Source organism: Paramormyrops kingsleyae, chromosome 1, assembly GCF_048594095.1.
Source record: "Paramormyrops kingsleyae isolate MSU_618 chromosome 1, PKINGS_0.4, whole genome shotgun sequence".
NCBI lineage: Eukaryota > Metazoa > Chordata > Actinopteri > Osteoglossiformes > Mormyridae > Paramormyrops > Paramormyrops kingsleyae.
In genome coordinates, this window is record NC_132797.1 from 52,771,679 (window position 1) to 52,796,446 (window position 24,768).

A 24,768-nucleotide genomic window follows, 5' to 3' on the forward strand; every position below is an offset into this window, starting at 1 on the left:
GAGTAATTTTTAAGTGTACTTCTTCATGCTTGCAACGGAAAGTAATAAAACATATGATACATGCATTTAAAGCCCATTTAAAACATTATTAAATGAAGTGTATGCATACAAAAGGCTACTCTTGTAATTGTGATTTAAGTATTTTAATAAATTTATACAATGTCACAGAGAGGTCCATGTATATCAATGCATTTATAATTTTATACCAACAGCACACCATACGAACACAAGAAAAATTGTTCTACTGGACAGGAAGTTCAGCTACTAGTTTGTGATGTCACAAGTACAGCCAAGTAAACACTATTGCATGGCCAAAAAATTGAATTTCACTGAAACTCTGTCTTAACAGATTATATCATAATCAGTGTTCAACATATCATTATTGATTTTAGGAAATAAATCTGAAAAACAACAATTGGCACTGATATCTGTAAAGCTACAGAAGTAGTTCCCCAGGAGTCAGTTTGTAGTCTCTTTTGGTCTCTTTCTAGTCTTTTTTAGTGTCTTTCAATGTTGTTTGGAAGTGGAATGACATACAGTTTGTCCTTAGACCTAATCATTACACATTTACGTTTGAGTGATTGAGGAGCGACAGCAAACACATTATTGGTGTGAGACACTTCATATATAAATGTTGAGGATATATTCAGCTGAACATCTCTATACAACTTTCCTCCACTCTTGGCAAGTTCTTTAACTAAAACACAGAATCTGTTGCTGGTGGATCCAGATGATGCCCCATCCTCACGCGTAAAATCCACCAGGGTCATAATTTCACAGAATGTAACTGTACAACTGAATTGTTTCTCTTTTTCAGAGTCGTGTTATTGCAGGAATGATAAAGCACACTGCTACAAGTGAAACGGTCATAAAATAAACCCGAATTAACTGTGTCACCAGTAAAGTCTTCAATAGCCATCCTCTGCAGCACAGATGTGGTACTTTTCTTTGGGCAACCAAAACCTCTGACATTGTCTTGAAACTTCTTTGACTTCAGTGTTAAGCCAGATCTACATTGGAGTTTGTCAAATAACTTTTGTATGTTTTCATTTGCATTTCCCATTGTAGTGCCTGCTTTTGCTGAGAGAGCCCTCCACCTAAGGAATCTCTTAACTACCTGATCAAGCACATGCGTTGTTCCGTTGCGAAACTTAAGCAATGTTCCATTAAACGATTCGAATGGAAATGTGGATGTTGCCCACAGTGGTCCCCAGTTGCGAACACTTGCTGCTAAGTGCACCAACAAATGCACATTGAAAGAAACATTACTAGCACCATAAAGTTTCTCAAAGTTGCACACAAACTTTCAAAGAGCTTGTTCTGCCATATCCACATGGTTTGCTTTGATGGCATCATGAAGAAGAGTGTGCATTGAAAAAACTAATAAAAAAAGATGATTCCAGTACTTCTTTTTCAAAATACCACTCAAAATAGGCAAATATACTAACCAGGACACAACAAGTGAATAGGGAAAGTAATTATATATCAATATTCCTATGAAATATTGCATATTATTTTGAAAATGTTGGAAATTATTACTCCCAATATTAAACTTAATGTTTAATTACATGTTGCCCCAAGAACACAATAATATGCAAATTAGATACATTTTATTAAATGGGTCTGCCCATTTATAGCCATTTTGCCCACATATTGCATATATTAAAATAGTATATCAAGTCATTCCGTTATGTCTTTCATAACATTAATAATAATCAGTTTTATACAAAGTATTCTAAAAAAATAAAATAAATAAATAATAATACAAAAAAACAACAACATTGAAACCTACAAACTGATAGGTGATCAAAACAAATAAAAAATAAAATAATTCCTGGTGTCCAGTTCAGTAAACACAACATGAATAATTTTTTTTTCCAAAAGTGGTCTCTTTTACATTTGTTTTTTATGCTGTAAACAATGTAATGATATGGAAAAAAAGTACTACATTAAAAAAAATAATAATAATAAACTTTTCTGGGTCTCAGGACGATACTGCAATAGAAAAAAAAAAAGTTTTGTTTACCTGTTTCTGTTGAAGTTTTCTGTATTTTGAAGTTCTGGGTGTATCTGGTTGAGTCCCGTCGGAATTCAAAAATGTCTTATACTGTCGTTTTGATGCCATGATGATTTCAGGTTATTCTCTAGTCTTCTGGATTCTGCAGCTTTGATTTTCAGAAAATCGGCGCCAAAGTTATGTGACCAATCAAGTGTCTTAGTGCATTCAGCCAATCAGAGCAGCAGATGATGTTCACATCGCTCGTTGCTCCCGCGCTACGCGAAGGTCAGCAGCAGGAGACATTACGAAGACGCGATGCCGTTCCAATTTGCAATTTATTACTTATTTGACAAGTCATTAAAAGTGGAGAGTACTTGACGGAGACGATAATTGGCTAGAAATAAAGTGGCCTACACGTAAAGAACCAGAGAAGATGGTGCCTGCAAAAGTCCTGCTTTTTGGAGGTCTGTCTTTTTTATTTCTGTTATACACTTTTAAGTGTTTCATTGCGCTATTGTGTCGCTTTTTTTTGGTAGCATGTGTAAAACTTTTTTGTGCTAAACTTTTTGTACACTTGTTATCAGATTCGTTCAAAGACCTCGTCATAAAGAAAAACCTGTTTCTTTTGGGAAAGGACATATGGAATGAAAGCAAGGGTGTTCACGTCAAAAAGAAAATGTTGGACACCAACGAGGTGCAGGTTAAAAAAGCCAGGCTGGTGAGTGGATACATAGGTCTTTATGTAATATTGACAGTTTGCTCTCATAGTGAGAGTAATTTCTTAATTTGCCAGAAGATATGCTAAATGAAAATTGATTCCATGCATGTAATATTAAATATGAGCCTATCTACACATCCTTCGCAAGTCCCTAACTAAACTCTGTACCTTAGGTAGTCCACAATTGTGCTCATTTGGGAAAAAAAACATATGGATTCTCATGTGCGTTTTAAACGTCTTTCATGAAGAGTAGTAACGTCACTTTGTTTTTCTCTATTTGTACTCAAATAAGATGTTTCATTCATAGTCGAAGCTATAGAGACCTCTCTCATGCATAAGGTCCACAAGTAAGACTTTTACAAGTAAAGGGAAACAATTACAGTATACAAAAAATACAAAGTATTTTTTAATTGGAAGGCCATTTCATAAAAAGCCAAAGAACATGAAGTTATGAGTTTCATGAAATACATGCAGCATTTTTATTCACACTGTTCTAATCACATTAAGCTTATAAATAAAGTGTGTCATGCTGCCATCTCCAGCAAAGCAGTAATCTCAGATATTACAATAAATGATCAAATAAAGCTTTGGCCAGACAAATATTCATTGTTCCTGCTGCCAAAATATTTTCTAATCAGAAAAAAACCTGCATCAAATTTCAGTATATCAGCATGAATGTGACATTGTGAAGATGTTAACATTTTTTTAATTTATTACCCTCCTACATTTTTTTTTCAGGCAAAGCAAACCAAGATCAGAGAGATAGCCAGAGACCAGATGTTACAAAAACTGAAGAATTCCCTTTCTCAGAGCAGGGCCCTAGACACACAAGATCAACAAACCAGCTCTGAGGATGAATTTCCACAATGTCTTCAAAATGTAATGCATACTGTCTTATTGAGGATTTGGTACATTTTTATAGTTTGAATGATTTATAAACAGGACCTGACAAAAAAAATGAACTGTACTTAATTCAATCAGAATAAATGAAGCATTTATATAGCATAGCACTTTAATATGTACTAATTTACACCCAAAGTGCTTTACAATCATATCAGGAGTCTCTCCCCACAACACCACTTGTGAACCTAGCATCCTGTTTTATTTTTGTTTGGTGTTTTTCTTTATTTTTTCCTTATTAACATTTTTTGTCCAGGTAAAGCAAACAAAAACTAAGAAGGCTGCCAGACCCCTGGCATTCACTTCCAATCATCACATCAGTTCTGATGAGGCCACAAACATAGCAAGCCCACTCCGTCCAGATCATCACACCAGTTCTGCTGATGCTACAAACATAGGGAGTCCTGAAATGGTAAGTTATCTGTTATCTATGTACTCTCCTGTACACAAATTGTGTCTCTCTTGGTTTTCACAAATCTCTTATCATTTTTCCTAAGTTTCAGGCCAATGACTCAGATGAAGAGTGTGGTCTAACCTCAACCAAGAGAAAGGCAAGTTGACTTTCTCCAAAGGTTTTTTTATCCATTTCTGTCACCTGATGGGGTTTGTGCTCCCTTGGCAGGGACAATTTAGCAATATTGTTGATTTGACTGCTGTAACACTATTGGATGAGAAAAACTTGAAAAGAATTGTGCTGAATAATGACACAACTGTCTTATTATAACTGAAGTGAAAATTCTTCTTATTGAATTAATTTTACAAAATTACTGCTCTTTTGTGTGTTTAAACATTCAAGTGCAAGAGGATACAAAAGAGAACTCAATTAGGTAGTTCCAATGTGTGAGATGTTTTCTTTGCGCACATATCTGAGGCATGTACATAAAGCTAGGTCTCAGCAAGCTCGCAAATGCCAAATTGAGTTCTCTTTCACACATCTTCTTTTGCTTGAATGGACAAACACACACAAATTTATGTTGAAATGCTTGTCTTGGCAAGTAATCGACACAATCAATTATGCCTTAAGGAAACAATGGGGCTGTGTATCGGCAACAAAGTCACAATACGTATCATGACACAGGGGAGACACATATTTGTCAGTACTGGACTAAATATATATAATGTATTGCAGCTGAAAAGATAACTGTCAGATGAAATTTTTAAATGCCATTCAAATTTGTCAGTTCTTTTCCTAAGAAGAACATCTCTGCACCCCAAGTATGTTTTCTTTACTCATTCTGCCCAAATTAGCCCATTGGCCTCTGTTCATCATCATGGCCTCCTAATCATCCCCATATATACTGATTGTCTTCATCACTCCATCTTCTCTCCACCAATAAGCTGGTGTGTGGTGGCCGTTCTGGCGTAATATGGCTGCCGTTGCATCATCCTGATGGATGCTGCACATTGGTGTTGGTTCTGGAAATTCCTCCCTTTCATATGTAAAGCACTTTGGTTGTCAATGAAAGCTCAATGTAAACGTAATGAATTTTTATGTTTATTATTATTATTCTATGTGTCATGCACAGGTGTGTAAATGTAAAAATAATAATATCCTGATTTAAACACGATCTTACCTTTTAATATTTATGTCCAACTGAAATGTTTCCTTTGTTTGGTAGAAAATGCAGACTGCAGCGAATGGCTGTCATTTTAAGACTGAATGCACGGATTCTGTCCACAGTTTAATGTGCTCTTTTCACTTTTGTTACATTATTTGAATGATTGCAGCACAACTAATTCTTTAATTTCATCTGTAATTTTTCATGATTGCTTGAAGGCGAATTCAAAACTAATTCAATTACTTGCACAACCCTATCTTTTTTTTATCATTGTAATTCATCTTAGAAACCTTGCACTATTTAAGTTTTAGTTCACCAAAAATATAAACTTCTGTCACTAATTCCTCACCCTCATGTAGTTCCATCTTCGGAACTTAAATTAAGATATTTTTGTTGAAATGTGAAAGCTTTCTGTCCCTCCATTGACAGCTACGCAATTGACAATTTGACACATCAAAAAGTTCATAAGAGACTGTCAAGCTAATCCATATGAATAGAGTGGTTTACTTAATGTTTTCTGAAGAGGCTTGATCGCTTTTTATGAACAGATTTAATTCTATCTTTTACCCACATATAAACATTGATAGCAAACATAAACAGCAGCGCAACCGAACCTGAATGAGGTGCAAGATTAAACATGCTGCGTAACCAATGTGTGTTTTGCAGCATGTTTGAACTTGCAGAACAAGCTGTTTATGTTCACTGATATAAAAATAAAATATCTTCATTTCCATTCTGAACATTAACGAAAGTCTTAGGGGTTTGAAATGACATGAGGGTGAGTAATTAATGACGCACGTCTATTTATTTTTATTTATGTCATTACTTTGATTTTTGGTGGGACCAGTGAATTTTTGGCTGGCCAAGTAAGAATTTGAAGCATTGGCCTGAGCAGGGCAGTATCAAAAGTCCTTAGTGTAAAGGCCTGCAGCTGTTTTACAGTAATATTTAAATTTCAGCATCATTAATTGTTATTTTTCTGCTTCTTTCCTGACTTTTTTTTATTATTATAACAAACACATTAACGTGATATATGACTTTAATAAAAAGTTTAAATGTGCTTGTATTTCATTGTTTGCAGATAAATGATGCTAACACTGGGCCGAAAATGCTGTCCCAGATGGATGAAGAAATCATGACATCCCTTCGTGGTAGGTATTCAGGTTGGCATTGGAGGGATTGACATTACAGTACAAAGTCCCACAATAGGCATGACTGCCCTGCACTGAACATTAGTACCAATATTCCTGTAATACTGGCCAGCTTTTACATTTTATCCATCTGTCAAGTGTCAAAGATGCACAAGACAAATGTTCTTATTAGTCAAACAACGCTAACTTACTTTTCCCCCCTTACTGTCACATAGAGCTCCCAGAAATGATTAAATTAATGAAGGAGTGTGTGCAGTGTGTCCGGTCTTTGATTCCCTCACCTGGTGGGACCCCCTCATCAGGAATGTCATCTGCATCTAGTACTGTGGTCAATGAAATTGAAATGGTATTTTGCAAATAAGGGATAACACCCATAGTTAATTCATTGATGTTTAGAATGCTGAATCTCTACCATGTAACTTTATGGTAAAATGGATCAATATTAAAGTGATCCATCTGTCAGAACAGCAAGTAAGTAATGAATTGAGTCCATTTCACATTAAATTGACTTTAAATGACGTAAAATTGATTGAAAGTTTAAACTGGCAAGGTTAAATGCAGGACAAACTGAAATTGAAATTCAGCACTGTAAGGTTACAAGAGCAACCACAAATTTTAACCTGCTGCCATACAACTCCATCGTGAAACTAACAGACTACTAGCAGTCTTTTTTTAAAAAAAAAAAAGCTTGATTTAAGCACATTATTTTCATACTGGAACAAAATTTACTCCTCATAGGTACATCTCCCAACTCTGTATTAATTTGTCAGTTGAGGGTCTCTCTTTCTGTCTCCCTCCCGCTCTTTACACAGTACTGCTTGGCTGGAAGTGAAGTGAGTGTTCCGAAGAGGGCCTTCCAACGGCTGAACAGATCTCGTATGACCATTTTTGCCCAGGAGCTGGCTGTTCTGGTGTTCACAAAGGACCTGCTCGCAGAGTCCACCCTGACAGAAAAATCTGGGAGAGGGGGTCCCCCAAAAAAACAGCTGGATGCTGAAAAAGTGCAGGCCATAACAGGTCCGCAATTTTCCAAAGGCACTACAGCAATCTCTCACACCAAAGTGGCATTTATAGTTTGAAATTCGTAATGAAATCGAAATAATTTGAGGGAGATTTTTCTTAACAAAAGGGAAAAAAAGCACAAAGCTTATTGCTATTTATTGAATAAGAGGGACACTACAAAGATTTGTTTATTCATCAATTGAAAACAGCTAGACTGAGAAATTAGTTATCGGGATTTAAGAAATAATACATTTATTTATTTATTTATTTAAAAAGGCGCCTTTCTGACACTCAAGGTCACCGTACAGGCATACATAAAAATTTATACACACTACAAAAGGTACAATGCAAGAAATACATTAAAATGAACATAAATGACAAATAAAAGGAGTTTACAATGAATAGGCTTGTTTGAACAGATAGGTTTTGAGTCCAGATTTGAAATGAGGAAATGAGTCCATATTTCTAAGATGAGATGGGAGGCAGTTCCAGAGGCGGGGAGCAGAGCGGCTAAATGCTCTGCTCCCCATTGTGGTAAGACGGGCAGGTGGAACAGACAAATATAATGAGGAAGAGGATCTGAGAGAGCGAGATGGAATGGAAACATGAAGGAGGTCAGATAAATAGGGGGGAGAAAGGTTGTGGATGGCTTTGAATGTCAGCAAGAGGACTTTAAACTGGATACGGAACTGTATAGGGAGCCAGTGTAACTGCTGAAGAACAGGAGTGATGTGGTGGACAGATGGGGTTCGGGTAATAATTCGGGCAGCTGAATTCTGGACTTGTTGAAGTTTACGAAGGGACTTGTGAGGGAGACCCAAGAGAAGTGAATTGCAGTAGTCTAGACGGGAAGTCACTAGACTGTGAACAAGAATGGCTGCAGAATAGGGGGTAAGAGATGGACGGAGACGATTAATATTTCTTAAATGAAAGTAAGCTGACCGGGTAATGTTATTAATGTGTGATTGAAATGATAGTGTGCTATCAAGGATGACACCCAGACTCCTAACCTGCGGGGATGGTGAAATGGAGGAGTTATCAACTATGATAGAGAAACTGTTAGTTTTGGATAATGTGGATTTACTACCAATGAGGATAACCTCAGTTTTATCACTGTTAAGTTTAAGAAAGTTAAGAGTAAACCAGGATTTTATTTCAGCAATACAATCAATGAGAGTAGAGGGTGGTAAAGTGGCTGAGGGCTTTGTAGTGAGGTAGAGTTGGGTGTCATCCGCATAGCAGTGGAAATTAACATTAAATTTACGTAAAATATTACCGAGGGGAAGTAGGTAGATGATAAAAAGAAGGGGCCCCAGGACAGAGCCCTGGGGCACACCTGTAGTGACAGATGAGAGAGTAGATTTAAATGATTTAAGCTGAACGAACTGAGTGCGGCCAGAGAGATAGGATTTTAGCCAATTTAGGGGAGTGTGAATAATACCAATGGATGATAATCTATTAAGGAGGGTGGTGTGACAAATGGTGTCAAAGGCCGCACTCAGGTCAAGAAGGATTAGAATGGTGAGTAGTCCAGAATCCGCTGCCATAAGAAGGTCATTAGTGATTTTTACAAGTGCTGTTTCAGTACTGTGAAGTGGGCGGAAACCAGACTGGAACTGTTCATAAAGATTATTTTGAGATAGGTGAGAATGAATTTGAGTGGCAACTGTTTTTTCGAGAATTTTGGAAATGAAAGGTAAATTAGAAATAGGACGAAAGTTGTTGAAATTTGAAGGGTCAGCACCAGGCTTTTTCAGAATAGGTGTAATGACAGCAGTTTTGAGGGATATTGGAACAATTCCAGTAGTAAGAGAGGAGTGAATAATGGAAGCGATGTAGGATCACACATGCACATATCACAGGGCCTAAATTCCAGGTGGCCTGAGACAAGGCCGAGCCTGGTACGAGAGGCACCAAAGGGGGGTTACACACACAAACACACACACACAGATAACCAGGGAGGCTAGCACTCCAACTTTTATTGCCCAAAGATTTAGGGACCTACAGACAAGCAGAGTGGAATTCACGGACAGGGGTCCCTCGACTTGGCACCCAACCCCCTCCACATACACTCTGCCTTACATTTCACTCACCCAACAGACAAACACCCTAAAGGAAGTTTCATTTAAGTTTGGCTTTTGTATACCCTGTATATTGATTTACTCACGACTACTAGTCTCAATATACAGATACGTTATGTTTGTATGTGTCCTAACTTTTAGAGAGTCTTCTGTGTTAAAACCCCCCCCCTTCTCTTCCAACATTCCTTTGTGGTCCTTATCTGATCTTGGTGGACCTCACCAAGTTTCTTTGTTTCTACCATGCTATGTTAAAAGAACTGAATTAAGGTGTATTTTATCCATTCTGGAGAAGATGAATTGGCATAAGCCACACCAAACAAATTATGTTCTTTCCAGATGTGCAACTTATATTGATATTACCACAAACTAACGGCCACGCCTATCTATGGATAAGATGTGCTGTTTGTAATATGAATATTTGATGTAATATCCGCACAAAGTGTAACATCTGTTGAGGTGCAACCCAAAACCCCTGTATCCTATACTGATGTGAATCAGTCACATAGATACAATAATTAATTGTTTAATCAATTAATGCAGATGGTATGAGGTATGTACCTGTGAAGCTGGTATGGCATGTTTGGTATCAATCTGATTGTTAATCACCCCTGATTCCAAATCTGGTCAGTGATTACCATAAAAGTGGATGTATCAAAAGTTATAACAGCTTAATGAAAATCATCAGTAAAGGTAGAATCAGGCGGGCCATAAATCACAAAAGGACTGATACAGACCCCCTTCCGAAAGCCCGCCAAATGGATGGCCAGCCATTGGGCCAGGAGTCGAATTCCTGGTCATCCCTATTCATGAACTTTAGACCATAAAAATCTAGCACCTCAGAACAAAGGCGAGCAGAGAACAACCAGCAGCAGAGCAGAACAACCGCCAGCCGGCGCAGAGAAAACCATCCGCCCGAAGGAGAACATCAGCCCGGGAGAAGAGAAACCCACAAGAAGCCCTCCGGTGAAGGCCCAGCTGAACAGAGAACAGCACCCAAGACAAAGCTTCACCAGGAGAGAGAATCTAAAGGGACTCCACTCCACTGCTCCAAACGCCGCGCCTTCCTGAGTGCCCTCAGCTCAGCAGCTCTGCCATCAACTGCCAAGACCCCCCCCCCCCACTCTTCAACCAAGTAAACCAACTTCCTTTCATTCTAACAACTTAAGCTGTTCTGTTTAACCTGCTATAAGACTTTAGGGTCGTGTTTCCACAAACTATGCTTGCTTTGCAGAACAGTATTTCCCATTTAAGGTTACTCATTTAAATCCGGTCATTGCATTTTCATAATTACATCGTTTGTTTTATTCCGTTATTTCGTGTTTGTTGTTTGTGTTAGGTGTAATGTCTGTCTTATGTTAGTTGTAGTGTTAGTTAGGAATAAATGCATGTCTTTTACACCACTTTAGCCTCCGTCATTGTGTGTCTCATAATAAGTTCCTGCCATTGTGCGATCTTGCTACACGCTCTGAACCTCAAACTCGCCTGAAACATCGCGATTCTCTCTCTCATTGGCCGTGAGGGGAGCTTCGCTACCAATCGTGTACATTACCTGGTGATGCAGCTCGCTGGACGAGCCTTCTAACCCAGGTTACTAAGCGATACTGGTAATTAGTGAATCCCATTTAGGTCTCACATTAACAGACTCACAGGGATACCGCAATTGAGTTTGGAGGAGCCGACCATTCGGCATAACAATTGATTAATAATCAGCATTAAATAATAATTAATTAAACTTTAATTAATTCAAACATATTGGTGGAGAATATTAAAATTTATTTGAGCTAATAATTCCTACATTAATGGTGGAAGAACGCGGGCACAAGGTTCAAACTTTTTGTGAGCACACAATTTAAACTTTTTATGACCGAACGTGCAGTTGAATAAGCGCTACTGTGAACAGGTTGCAAAGTTGAGGATTAATTGCACTCACGGCAGTCCGAAGGCATTTAAGCGGGATATACGGGCTTATTATTTTTATTTCTATTATTAGTAGTTATTTTCTTTTGTTTTATTTTCGGTTATTTTATTTTAGGTTTCATTCGTTTTAAACTGCAGTAAATTTAAACCCTATATCTGACGAGATTCTCAGGTATAGCGCGTTGTTTCCAGGACGATTCGGACGAGTTTCTCCGTTTCTATAAATCCTGGCAGAGATCTCTCTTTCTATTAGCGAACAGGAATTCTTGTTAAGAGGATCTAACCTGAATTCTGTTGCGTTTGTACTCCCTGAGATAAGACCGATAGCTTAGCTACCTATCAGGATCTTTCTCGTATGTGTGTGCCTGCTTTAGACAAAGCAAGTTTAACACCACTTTGCGCTGTGAGCCAAGTGTGTGTGTTATTTAGAATTTGGGAGTCTCCAGTGCTTGAGACCCGCCGTGGTTAAGCACCATTTGCGACGAGATATAGTGCACTCGCTATTTAGATCTGTCGCCGTAACGCGAGCGCTGTCTCGCTTCAGCAATTGTTTTAAGGGGTTTTAAACTGCGCAAGACACAGAAGTTAGCCGCAAGCGGCGTGTGCATACGTTAAAAAGTGTATGTCCCTCATCTAGCGTCGGCAATCGCCTAGCAACCGTCTTGGTTACGAGTGCAGTCAGCGAACGCCACTCTAACCACTTAAAGGTCAGAGCCCTGAAGGCCTGCCTGACGCCATTTGTTTTTTTTCTCCTGGGTCACCAGTGACCCCACCCCTTAGGCTCACGTACCTGGGACCCCCCCCCCAAAGGGAGCAACGTCCCATTGAGCCTCTAGTGGTCAGGCATTGAACTACCACTCCATTTCGAAATTGCGCCTCTAGTGGTCAGGCATTGAACTACCACTCCATTTCGAAATTGCGCCTCTAGTGGTCAGGCATTGGACTACCACTCCATTTCGAAATTGCGCCTCTAGTGGTCAGGCATTGAACTACCACTCCATTTCGAAATTGCGCCTCTAGTGGTCAGGCATAGAACTACCACTCCATTTCGAAATTGCGTCTCTAGTGGTCAGCCATAGTAGTGTAACAACATCTGAGTTGGGTCTCTAGTGGTCAACACCGGTAATACCAACACACATAATTGGACACACAGGTTCTTGCCTGAATGCAGGAATCAACTTCACAGACCAAATCGATTAGATCACAACACATTAACATCTAATTAGGTTATTGCTGCATAACTAATTGATGTTTACAATTAAACAATAAGAAACAATTAATTTGGTTTGATTTCTGTTTTACCTTTTTGATTAATTTTAGGTTTTATTTCATTTTATGCTTTCATTCACTCTCTCTCCCCCAACAAGGAGACTTGCATAGAAGTTCAACCATTATTAATAACAGTAAACCAGTTACACATCAGGGAGGCATTGAGGTTTTGGATGTGATCAGTTGAGCTTTTCCTGTGCTGAGTGCTTACCATTCGCTCTCTGTTGGTTGAGCTTACCTGTAGCTCTGCTGTCACTGCTTACGATCGTACAGTTTGTCAGAACCGAAGGGGAGTTCTCAGCAATTGGACGCCCAAAAGCGCGCCAGCCCGGCTGCACCCGCTGGCTCATTAAGGGCAAGGTTGGCAGGTATCTCGGGAGGTCATTACAAGTTTGAGCAGGACCTCGTCTAGGGCGAAGTTCAGGAGAACAGCCCTAGCTTGGACTCTCAATCGGTTGGGTGACACCCGAGTGCCGTTGCGCCGTCTCTTGTTCGAGTCAGGGCCAAAAGTGTGCCCGATAAGCTGAGCCCCACCTGGCTTGTCTCAGTTGTGCGTACAGAACACCCCCTTCCAAGTTGACATTGCTGGGGATCGGGGGAGTGGGAGCTGGACTTGGGCCTGCTTGGCTGGGATTGAGTTTGTGGGACGTGCCCTACTCAGGAGGGACACCTGACAGCGTTCAAACCTCTCTAACTGCATGACTAGCTTAACACCGCAACACCTCATATAGGGACAAATAAAGCAGAACCTGCTAGTGGTCCCCCTTCTGGTCAAAGCGGAGTTGTACAACAGAGCCCAACCCAGGGGTAATCTGATCTGCAACAGCAAGCTACGTTTGAATGCAGTCCCATTGGTTTGAAGCTGTTATTTCTCATTTCCTGTTCCCAACTTCTCCTGTGGTCTTCTGACACTGTCAATAGCCACAGATCTGCAATTTCCAGGATAAGGCTTTATCCTTTCCCCCTCACTAGGGCATCTCTCAGGCTCTAGAGTAACTCACACTGTTCTAACCTGCAACAACTTCTCCCAGGGAACAATTTTTGTTTGTTTATTTTGTCGTGGGTAACTATTCCCGTGGTTCAGTACACCCTTCCAGTTACCCATTGACAGGCCCCAAGTTCTACTTTATTTTATTTTGTTGGTTTAATTTGTTCGCCCAGATTTAGGTGTCAAGCCACCCACCTAGGCAACACCCAGCTTGAGTAACAGATTTCTGCGGCCACCCTCCTGTTGACCGAGTCACAATGACCCACATGGAAAGCCCACTGGACCAGTGGAAAGATTTTGGTGTCTGGTCTGTAGATGTGACTCCCAACTTGCCGCCCGGTCATGTCAATCTCACATGGTCCAAAGAAGCTGACCAAATTGAGGACGACATTGCCAAACTTATGGACATGCCACCCACTCAGAAATGCGGGAGTAAAGAGCTAACCAAAATACTCGGCTCCCTCGCACACAAACTACTAGCCAGGCTGAAGATGAATGAAGAGGGAACGTCCCGTCTCCAGCAAAGGGTGCAAGCACTCCAACAGCAGGAGAAAAACACCCAACGACTACTGGCAGAGGCACAGAGAGATGCCGCCCAGGCCCAGCATCACATTGGGAATCTGGAGCAAGAACTCCAAAAGAGAAGCTCTCCACCCCATGAGGAGGAGGAGACGGAAGAAGGCGAGATGCCTCACACAAGCAAAAAGCTTCAGAACGCCCTGGAAGAGCTCAGAGCTGAAGCTGACCAGCAAGAACAGCAAGCCAGAGCCACCAGAGAAAACCTCAAAGCCAGACTGGACCAGGCCGACACCCTGCTGGACAGAGCCCACGCGGAGCTCAAGAAAAAGGATGGTCAGATCCAGGCCCTGGAAAACCATCTGGCCGAGGCACAGAGACGTCTGCACAAGATGAATCACCAACTGATCAGCTCCCAGGAACAGCTCACCGATGCCAGAATGAAACATCGGGCTGACGCAGAAGAGATTGACCAGCTGAGACGGGGACTGAAGCAAGCATATGAGGTGAAGTCAGAATTTGGAACATCCTACGATTCAGTGATGGTACCGACTTCCTCTCCAACAATGCTGTCTCCCCCAAGGCACTCAGACTGCGCTCAAGGGACCTCTCACTGGGACAAGGTACCGCCTTGCCCAACACCGGACCTTGAGGAACCAAGAACCCAGAAGGTCTCTCTCAGAGAAGACACCACGGATGGAACAGGCCTACCAAAGCGAACGTTACACCAGCACCAGGTTACCACAAAGGAGCTTGATAAAGTAGCTCGGAATATCAACACGTTCACCCCGAATCCCAGAGGAGGCCACGACATTCATGCCTACCTCCAAGACATTGACTTCCACCTCCAAAGACTGGACAATGTGACCAATGAGGACAGAGTCTACCTCATCAGGATCACATCTAGCCTGGAGGTCCGCAGCTTCCTGGATCGACAGCCAAGTCGAATCAAGGCCGACTCCAAGCTGCTACACAAAGCCCTGATTCGAGAGTTCGCTGATCCTGAGTCAGAACAAGGTATCGCCATCGCCTTTGATGTTAAACAGAGCAGACAAGAAGCTCCCCAAGCCTACTACAATCGCCTTCGTCGGGTATATTTTTGGTCCAGAAATGAGCCAGACATGGAAGAAGATGCAAACTTCAAGGCTCTCTTCCTTCGGAACCTCCACCCAACCATTAACCACTACCTGGGGCTCATGGCTTGTCCCCGCACCATGACAAGTCAACAACTGCGAGACCTGGCGATCAAGGCGTACCACAAACAAAGAACAGCAGCTGAGAAGGCAACCAAGGCTCCGGCAGTGCTGAACCTTGGCACTACAGATCCCAACCTAGCGTTGGAAGGTGGCCACCCTCCTCATCAACCACCAATCCACGACCGAGGTTGGAGAACAGCAAGCCACAGTGAGCGTTACCCTGGTGTGCCCCCACAGCAGTCAAAGACTCAGCCAGACTGGTGGGAGACACGGCGCTATCCTAACAAGGGTAAGCTAAGACCAATGGAGCCATGGAACAAGTGGAGAGACCGACAGGGAAACCAGTTTCCTAAGCTAAGCTCTCCCCCAAGTTCCCGACGGAATCCACCACGGAACTGGCAAGACAGAAGGAGAGGTTACGATCCAGACTCGAGGCCTGGACAAACCAAGGAAGAAGAGGAGTCTAATCTACTACAGTTGCTGCGTGATTTCTTTACTCAGCATCCCCTCAAGGGTCAAGAGGACTTTCGGAAGAAAGATCCAAAATGACTAGGACGGATGCACAAATCACGCAGGACCCCACAACCCTCACCTGAACCCACGCCAGACAATGCCTACAAACTCCCTCAGAGGTCAGCCCCAAATGACACTCAACAGTCATCGGCCTTCCCTACCAGAGATATTGGAACAACTGAAGAAGTCCTACCTCAATTAGAAAGTGCTACTGACTCATGCCCAGTTAGAGCACCTGATGTTGCCGTCACCAACACAGAGCTTGATTCAAGGGGATGAGCCCCCGCTGGTGCCCGGCAGCACTGTCCTGGTTGTGTGCCTTGACTCAGAGCACCAATCCGACTGTGGCGATGCCTCACCAATTCCTGGCCAGGCCCCTGTGCCACAGCTTCTGGGTGACCTGATGGAAAGGGGGGTAGCCAAGAAATTCTACCTCTCCATCACCCTGGAAGATGTTCTCACCCTCGAGGCCCTCATCGACACTGCAGCAGACATTACCCTCATGTCAGCCAGTCTCTTCTATCAGGTGCAGCACCTAGCCGCCCAGAAGAACAAAACCCTCCAGCCGAGGAAATGCTCTTTGGACGTGCAGGCATATTCACCAGTGGGCACCAGGATGGATCACATGATCCCCCTCAATTTGTCCATCGGCCCCATGAATGTAATGCACCCTGTATACATTTCCCAACTTGAGTCCATTCCATTCCTCATTGGGAAAGATTTGATGAACCGGTTCGAGCCATTGTTAGACTTCCAACATCAGAAAATTTGGGCTCAAGTTAGAGAACCGCTGCCACTGTGGACACCTGACACAGTCACATGGGAATGTCAAACCCTGGCTGTCTCCTCGGACCTCACTCCACACCATGGAGAGAACGCAGCTGGAGATCAGTGTCTTGACGCAAGAGACCCATGCCAGCATCATGACTCCTTCCTGTGCAGGCTGGACCCTACCCCGGGATCCTTCTGCCCCAAGATCGGGAAATGCATGTGGCCCCAAGGCACGGAAGTCACAGTTGTGGTCATGACCATGGAGGTAGAAGAGTCACCAGTGACAAAAGAGACTGTATGTCACGTGGAGCTTGCTGACGACCAACACCTGACAATCCATGCCATAACTGCCCAGCCTGACACAGTACAGGCACCCAGCTGCCACAGCTATTCTCAGGAGGGACCAGCAGCACCCAACATTTTGGACACGCCCACACCAATGGAACCGTCGCAACACCACTACTTTGATGAAAATGTCTGTCAAGACATGATCGTCATTTATGTAGATGGGTGCTCATTCAAACATCAGGGGACCCTGAAAGCTGGAGCTGGCATTCTGTGGCTCAATGACGACCCTGTCCCACCACAACAGCTCAAGCTTGGTCCTCACACGTCACAGTACGCAGAGCTGGCAGCAATCTTAATCACCCTGGACATGGCCTCCGAACGTGAAGTAAAGGACCTGCTGATCTGCAAAGACTTCAGCTATGCACGTCTCAACTTCATGTGCCATCTCCCTCACTGGACACGAAATGGCTTCAAGACATCAGGGAACAAGCCGGTCAAACACAAAGACCTCCTGCATACGTGCGATGCTCTGATTACCGCACGAAACATGCAGATTTACTGGAAGAAGGTTTGTGGTCATTCCAGACTCCCAGAACTGGACAAGACATACAATGACCACACAGATGCACTCGCTAAAGCAGGAGCACTGCATGGTGACTGTCCCCTCCCACCCACCCATGCTGTCCAGGTCGTCACCTGCAGCCACAGCCGAGCACCTACCTCGATGCCAGAGGCCTCACTTCTGGAACTTTCCCTTCAGGTCTCCAACTCTGACATCGTCTCCCTCCAGCCCACTGATGCTGTGCTCGGCAAGGTCTGTGATCACCTCCGCGACCTCTCTGCTAACTCGATCTCCACAACTGATCAGGCATCCCTTCCTGACCTCCATCACCTGATGATGGCTTTACTCTTTCTTCATCTCGTCGAGGGCGTACCTCTTCATGTCCTTGATGCCCACACTTCACCACAGCTCGTGGTCCCTCAGGCACAAAGGGGGGTCATGCTACTGTACGTCCACGACGCACCCTGTGCAGGACACCGCAATGCCAAAACAACCTACGAGGCACTTAGTCAAGTAGCCTACTGGCCTAACATGCGACAGGATGTAACAGAATATGTGAAAGGATGTCTGGTTTGCTGCCAATTTCAACCAGCAAACCCAAACCACAAGGCACCTCTGCAGCGACGGGGTATCAATTTCCCATGGTCAGATCTACAGATTGACTGGGTAGGACCCCTGACGAGATCAGCTCGCGGAAACAAATACTTCCTCACAGTCACCTGTCAGTTCACTAAGTGGGTAGAATGCCTCCCGGCACCCAACGACACAGCCCAGACAACGGCATATCTGCTCACGAACCATGTGTTCTCCAGGTTTGGCCTCCCACTGAAAGTCAACTCAGACCGAGGCACCCACTTCACAGCCGAAGTGATGCAGGACATTTGGAAACTGTTGGGGATCAAAGCCCAGTTCCACATCAGCCACCATCCTATGGCATCCGGCCAAGTAGAACGGACCAACCGAACCGTCGTCGGTATGCTCAAGAAATATGTGGCCTCCAATCAGAAAGATTGGGATGTGAAATTGCCTCTGGTGCTCATGGCAATCAGAGCCACACCCCACAAGTCCACAGGAGTGTCCCCCTTCGAACTGATGATAGGACGACAAATGACACTCCCTCTCCACCTGCTCTACCAACCTGGTGACAACAATCTCATCACAGCCTACACCACACAACAATATCTGGACAGCCTGCACCAGCATTTGAGAGCTTCCTTTGCATTCGCCCAACAAAACCTGCAAAGAACCGCAGAGGGCAGGAAAGCCTACTATGACCAGAAAACCTCACAAGATGAACTCCAAGTGGGAGACAAAATCTGGTACTATAGGTTTGTGCAACCAAACTCAGCACAAAGACTTTCCAGGAAGCTTCTACCACGCTGGTCAGGACCACATGAGATCGTGGACAAACTGTTACCTGTGGCTTACTGAATCCGAACCAACAAAGGCACCCACGAACCATGCCTCAAGTGGGTTCATCGGAATCAAATGAAGAAACACCAAGCCCAGAGAAAGCCTGAAACACCCACCAACCAGTCTTCTCAAGACGAAGCCAGCAGCTTGGAATAAACCACATTCCAACCAAAAGAAAGACAACTTTTCCAGCCGAAATCTCCTCCAAAACCTCAACAAGAAAGACCAAAGAGAAAGGGGAGGAAGGATGGTCACAGATAGGGTAGATTAAGGTGGTGGGCCTGACTACTGATATCTGGGTGACCTTTTCAGTTTTGCTGTACTTATCTGTTTCTTTCTTTTGATAGCTTTTCATTTTATTTTGGTTGTTGTTTTTGGTAAGGACCTGGGGTGGCTCACGCGTGCCCGGGAAATTACTGAAGAGGATCCGGTTTTGCAATTTTCTTTGTCCCGTTTATTTCTTTGCAATTGTTCTCTGGCCGAGAATTGTTGGCCACTATTTCTTTCTCCTGTTCCTTTTGCACCGGTGTGCACAACATTCAGAGTCTCGACTCACCCCCTCAATCCTAATCTGGTCTTTATTTTCTACCCCCTATTACTAGGATGATGCTGCCCCCGCTACTAGCGTTACTCTGGCTAGGAGGCTGAGGCTCCAGTCTGACACGGCGTTCCCTGGGCCTCCGCCTAGCACCATCGTCCGGGGACAGCCCGGTCTCTTGATTACTAACTGTTGTACCCACACAGAAAGAGTATTCGTCGGACGATGTCAACTGAGCCATTACCTGCCCGAGAGACCCCAAACTAGTGGGACAGGTGTCAGATGGACTCAGGAGGCCCTGCATCATGCTGCCGCTGACACTACCCACAGGTTGGAGCAGTAACCCAACGACCGTGACCCAAGCTGAGTCCAATCGATGGCCCAAGAGGCTCCTGAGCACCCTGCTGGGAGCTGCAGCAGCCGTTGGCAACCTGTTCGACATAAGATTCACCACTCCTCGCGGTCCCAGAAGCCAGGCGCCAGCCCCTGCGCCTCCTCCCTGTCCATCCTGTCACTGTGCCACCCAGAGTGCCAAACAATGGGATGTCAACAATGCCTCGTTGCATGGTGGTGATCCTGTTTCAACTTCCGTCGCCTGAATGATGGCAATGCCATCATCAGCCGAAAGGGGGGATATGTAGGATCACACATGCACATATCACAGGGCCTAAATTCCAGGTGGCCTGAGACAAGGCCGAGCCTGGTACGAGAGGCACCAAAGGGGGGTTACACACACAAACACACACACACAGATAACCAGGGAGGCTAGCACTCCAACTTTTATTGCCCAAAGATTTAGGGACCTACAGACAAGCAGAGTGGAATTCACGGACAGGGGTCCCTCGACTTGGCACCCAACCCCCTCCACATACACTCTGCCTTACATTTCACTCACCCAACAGACAAACACCCTAAAGGAAGTTTCATTTAAGTTTGGCTTTTGTATACCCTGTATATTGATTTACTCACGACTACTAGTCTCAATATACAGATACGTTATGTTTGTATGTGTCCTAACTTTTAGAGAGTCTTCTGTGTTAAAACCCCCCCCCTTCTCTTCCAACATTCCTTTGTGGTCCTTATCTGATCTTGGTGGACCTCACCAAGTTTCTTTGTTTCTACCATGCTATGTTAAAAGAACTGAATTAAGGTGTATTTTATCCATTCTGGAGAAGATGAATTGGCATAAGCCACACCAAACAAATTATGTTCTTTCCAGATGTGCAACTTATATTGATATTACCACAAACTAACGGCCACGCCTATCTATGGATAAGATGTGCTGTTTGTAATATGAATATTTGATGTAATATCCGCACAAAGTGTAACATCTGTTGAGGTGCAACCCAAAACCCCTGTATCCTATACTGATGTGAATCAGTCACATAGATACAATAATTAATTGTTTAATCAATTAATGCAGATGGTATGAGGTATGTACCTGTGAAGCTGGTATGGCATGTTTGGTATCAATCTGATTGTTAATCACCCCTGATTCCAAATCTGGTCAGTGATTACCATAAAAGTGGATGTATCAAAAGTTATAACAGCTTAATGAAAATCATCAGTAAAGGTAGAATCAGGCGGGCCATAAATCACAAAAGGACTGATACAGACCCCCTTCCGAAAGCCCGCCAAATGGATGGCCAGCCATTGGGCCAGGAGTCGAATTCCTGGTCATCCCTATTCATGAACTTTAGACCATAAAAATCTAGCACCTCAGAACAAAGGCGAGCAGAGAACAACCAGCAGCAGAGCAGAACAACCGCCAGCCGGCGCAGAGAAAACCATCCGCCCGAAGGAGAACATCAGCCCGGGAGAAGAGAAACCCACAAGAAGCCCTCCGGTGAAGGCCCAGCTGAACAGAGAACAGCACCCAAGACAAAGCTTCACCAGGAGAGAGAATCTAAAGGGACTCCACTCCACTGCTCCAAATGCCGCGCCTTCCTGAGTGCCCTCAGCTCAGCAGCTCTGCCATCAACTGCCAAGACCCCCCCCCCCCACTCTTCAACCAAGTAAACCAACTTCCTTTCATTCTAACAACTTAAGCTGTTCTGTTTAACCTGCTATAAGACTTTAGGGTCGTGTTTCCACAAACTATGCTTGCTTTGCAGAACAGTATTTCCCATTTAAGGTTACTCATTTAAATCCGGTCATTGCATTTTCATAATTACATCGTTTGTTTTATTCCGTTATTTCGTGTTTGTTGTTTGTGTTAGGTGTAATGTCTGTCTTATGTTAGTTGTAGTGTTAGTTAGGAATAAATGCATGTCTTTTACACCACTTTAGCCTCCGTCATTGTGTGTCTCATAATAAGTTCCTGCCATTGTGCGATCTTGCTACACGCTCTGAACCTCAAACTCGCCTGAAACATCGCGATTCTCTCTCTCATTGGCCGTGAGGGGAGCTTCGCTACCAATCGTGTACATTACCTGGTGATGCAGCTCGCTGGACGAGCCTTCTAACCCAGGTTACTAAGCGATACTGGTAATTAGTGAATCCCATTTAGGTCTCACATTAACAGACTCACAGGGATACCGCAATTGAGTTTGGAGGAGCCGACCATTCGGCATAACAATTGATTAATAATCAGCATTAAATAATAATTAATTAAACTTTAATTAATTCAAACATATTGGTGGAGAATATTAAAATTTATTTGAGCTAATAATTCCTACAGCGATGATAGGGAGCAAAGAGGGAAGACAGGATTTGACAAGATATGTAGGTAAAGGGTCTAGTTGACATGTAGACGGTTTAGATTTCTGGATGAGTTCAGTGAGTTCTGAGAAAGAGGGCAGGTAAAAAGAAGAGAGTGTGTGTATGGGTGGATGAAGGTCAACAAAGGTGTGGGGTTGGTAAGGAACGGAGTCAAGATGTTGATAAATATTGCAGATTTTAGCATTGAAGAATGACATGATAGAATTACAGAAAGAATTTGTAAACAAATGAGGAGGCAAACAATCCTGTGGCTGAGTAATATTTTTTAAAATAGTGAAAAGTGATTTTGAATTTCCTTGATTAGCAGTGATTAAACTGGAATAGTACTGAGATTTAGTAGTGGCAATGGAATCCTTGTAATGCAAAATATGGTTATTATATAGTTCTTTATGTATAGTGAGACCAGTTTTCCTATACAGTCGTTCAAGTTGTCGTCCTTTTGCTTTCATAAGTCGAAGACCAGTGGTGAACCAGGGGGCAGAAACAGTGAATGAAACAGGTCGAGTTTTTAACGGAGCAAGGTAGTTGAGAATGTTTAAAAGTCCAGTATTATAATGAGAAACCAAATCATCAGGGGTAGAGAAATCGTGGATATCAGAGATAGCAGAAGAGTCAATGGTTGTAGTTAAAGTGGCTAAGTTAATGTTTTTTATATTGCGAAAGGTGATATGACGTGGTGTCTTAATAATTGAGAGGGTGAGTTCAGCTGTAAATGAGATGAGAAAATGATCCGTTATAGGTAGTTCATCAGCTGTAATGTTGATGGGAGTGACACCAGAACAGCAAATCAAATCTAAAATGTGACCTTTGGAGTGTGTAGAGAAAGTTGTATACTGAAGAAACCCAAAACTGTCCAGGCAGGAAATGAAATCTTTAGTGAGGGGCAGATTGGGATTGTCCACATGGATATTGAAATCGCCCAACAATATTATATTTGATGATAAAGTGTAAAAAGAAAAGAAAAGAAAAGATGATAAAGAAAACCAGCAAAATCATCTAAAAAGTTACAATTAAGTTTGGGTGGGCGGTAAACAGTGGCGATGATGGTTGGAATTTGACCAGATAGTACACAAACCATATGCTCAAACGAACTAAAAATAGGTGTGGATACTGGCAAGACTTTCCATTTCTCGCGGTAAAACATCGCGAGACCGCCTCCCCGACCCGTGCCACGGGGTTGTGATTTGTAAACAAATCCCGGTGGTGCAGCTTCATTGAGCAGTGAAAAGTCATTAGGTTTTTGCCAGGTCTCTGTTAAAAATATAAAATCTAACTCACGGTCAATGATGAGGTCCCGGATGATATGTCCCTTGGTTGACAGAGAACGAACGTTAAGAAGAGCGCACTTGAGTGGAGTGTTGTCCAAGCTGGAAGTGTTAGCCGACCGGCTTAGGCGGGCTAACACGCTGTGGTTGACGGCACGGCTGACAGAGCGTGTACGTCGAGAGCTGGACCAGATGGACTTTAAGGCTGTAGAGCTGTAAGAGTTGAAATTCCGACGGGAGCCTCGATGGTTGTATCTCCGCCGTGGATAGTAAATGATATCCGGGTGGAGATGGAGTACAGCTGGCGGGGGGACGAGCAAATGACTCCGTAGCCGAATCGTGTACTGGTATAAACCCGTCACTGGCAAGAAAACAGGTAGCAAAAAAAACCAGACACAAACGAACCATAAAAACAGTTGTAGCAGCATCTTAGGTTTAAGAAATCCGCACAAAATTAGATAAAAATCGGATAAAAATCGGATAACAGTTCATAAATTTACCGAAACGAGCAGCGGCAGTAAGTCATGCCAGCGTTCACTCGTCACTTCCGTCCCGTTGTATAATTTGAAATGACATCAGTTCATCAAAATAAGAATCGGTTACAATTGAAAAGTCAGTATTTTAAACCAGCCCTAATAGCCTTTAAATACAGTATACAACAAAAGTAAGTACTCAATATTAAATATAAGAAATTAAATACATATAAATATTTTGCTTCTCAGTAATGTATTACTTAAGGAACAAGTACATACTGTAGGTATAATTGTAAACTAACAGTATTGATGTGACTGTATTACAAATATGTAACAGTATGAATTGTAAGTACTTCTGGAGACTGTAGTTATGTCAGCCAGTATTTTGGTGTATCCAAAGACATCCATCAAAAATGTCATCCCCGTGCAGACACCTTTCGTACTTCTTGCAGATGTATTTTCTGTTATTATTTTTTTACATCAGGGACTGTTTCCCCAATATCTAACCTCTTTTTTTTGACTATTCATAAAATAAAATATTCAAATTAATTTGTATAGTGCTTTGCAATATGGAGATGACATAGTGATACATTTCCTCACTGCTAACCATGATGTACTTTTATTAAGTAGTTTGGGTTTAATACAGTCTGATGTAGTGGAAGGAAGTTGTTGTATGCCCTCTGACCTTATTTTTACTTTGTTAACAGATGCTGTTCTTGCACAGTTTCCACACACAAGTGCGTCTGATGTGCGAGCGGCCATCAGGCGCAAGTGTAACAATGAGCAATTCAGCAAGAGAAATTGAAGTTTGTGTCTTGTTCCAAAATGTTTAAATTTTATGTTTGTTTTCTTTCAGTGTTCTTAAAATTGTGCTTCTTGTACTGTTTTGCAATGCTGTAAGGTTTAAATAAACACTGTTTGAGTTGTT

The 24,768-nt window shown here is 42.8% G+C and overlaps 1 protein-coding gene across 2 annotated transcripts; it reads left to right on the plus strand.

The window, feature by feature from the left end:
* Positions 1 to 26: 26 nt before the first annotated feature.
* On the plus strand, positions 27 to 24,768 carry LOC140577558 (uncharacterized). 2 transcript variants are annotated; one of them, XM_072716589.1, is made up of 9 exons: positions 27 to 2,463; positions 2,584 to 2,717; positions 3,456 to 3,596; positions 3,874 to 4,029; positions 4,115 to 4,168; positions 6,258 to 6,327; positions 6,543 to 6,673; positions 7,140 to 7,344; positions 24,548 to 24,768. In XM_072716589.1, exons 1-9 carry the CDS (start codon positions 2,433 to 2,435, stop codon positions 24,643 to 24,645), a joined length of 1,020 nt encoding a protein of 339 aa, XP_072572690.1. In that variant the 5' UTR covers positions 27 to 2,432; the 3' UTR covers positions 24,646 to 24,768. The 2 variants fall into 2 exon arrangements, with proteins under 2 accessions (XP_072572690.1, XP_023660007.2); XM_023804239.2 differs by having other exon boundaries at positions 28 to 2,717.

Bases quoted from the DNA above. Each gene is read 5' to 3' on its own strand.
- LOC140577558 (XM_023804239.2), top strand. From the start codon at position 2,433: ATGGTGCCTGCAAAAGTCCTGCTTTTTGGAGGTCTGTCTTTTTTATTT. The intron at 4,169-6,257 runs GCAAGTTGACTT...CATTGTTTGCAG, and splicing joins TAACCTCAACCAAGAGAAAG to ATAAATGATGCTAACACTGG. The intron at 6,328-6,542 runs GTAGGTATTCAG...ACTGTCACATAG, and splicing joins AATCATGACATCCCTTCGTG to AGCTCCCAGAAATGATTAAA.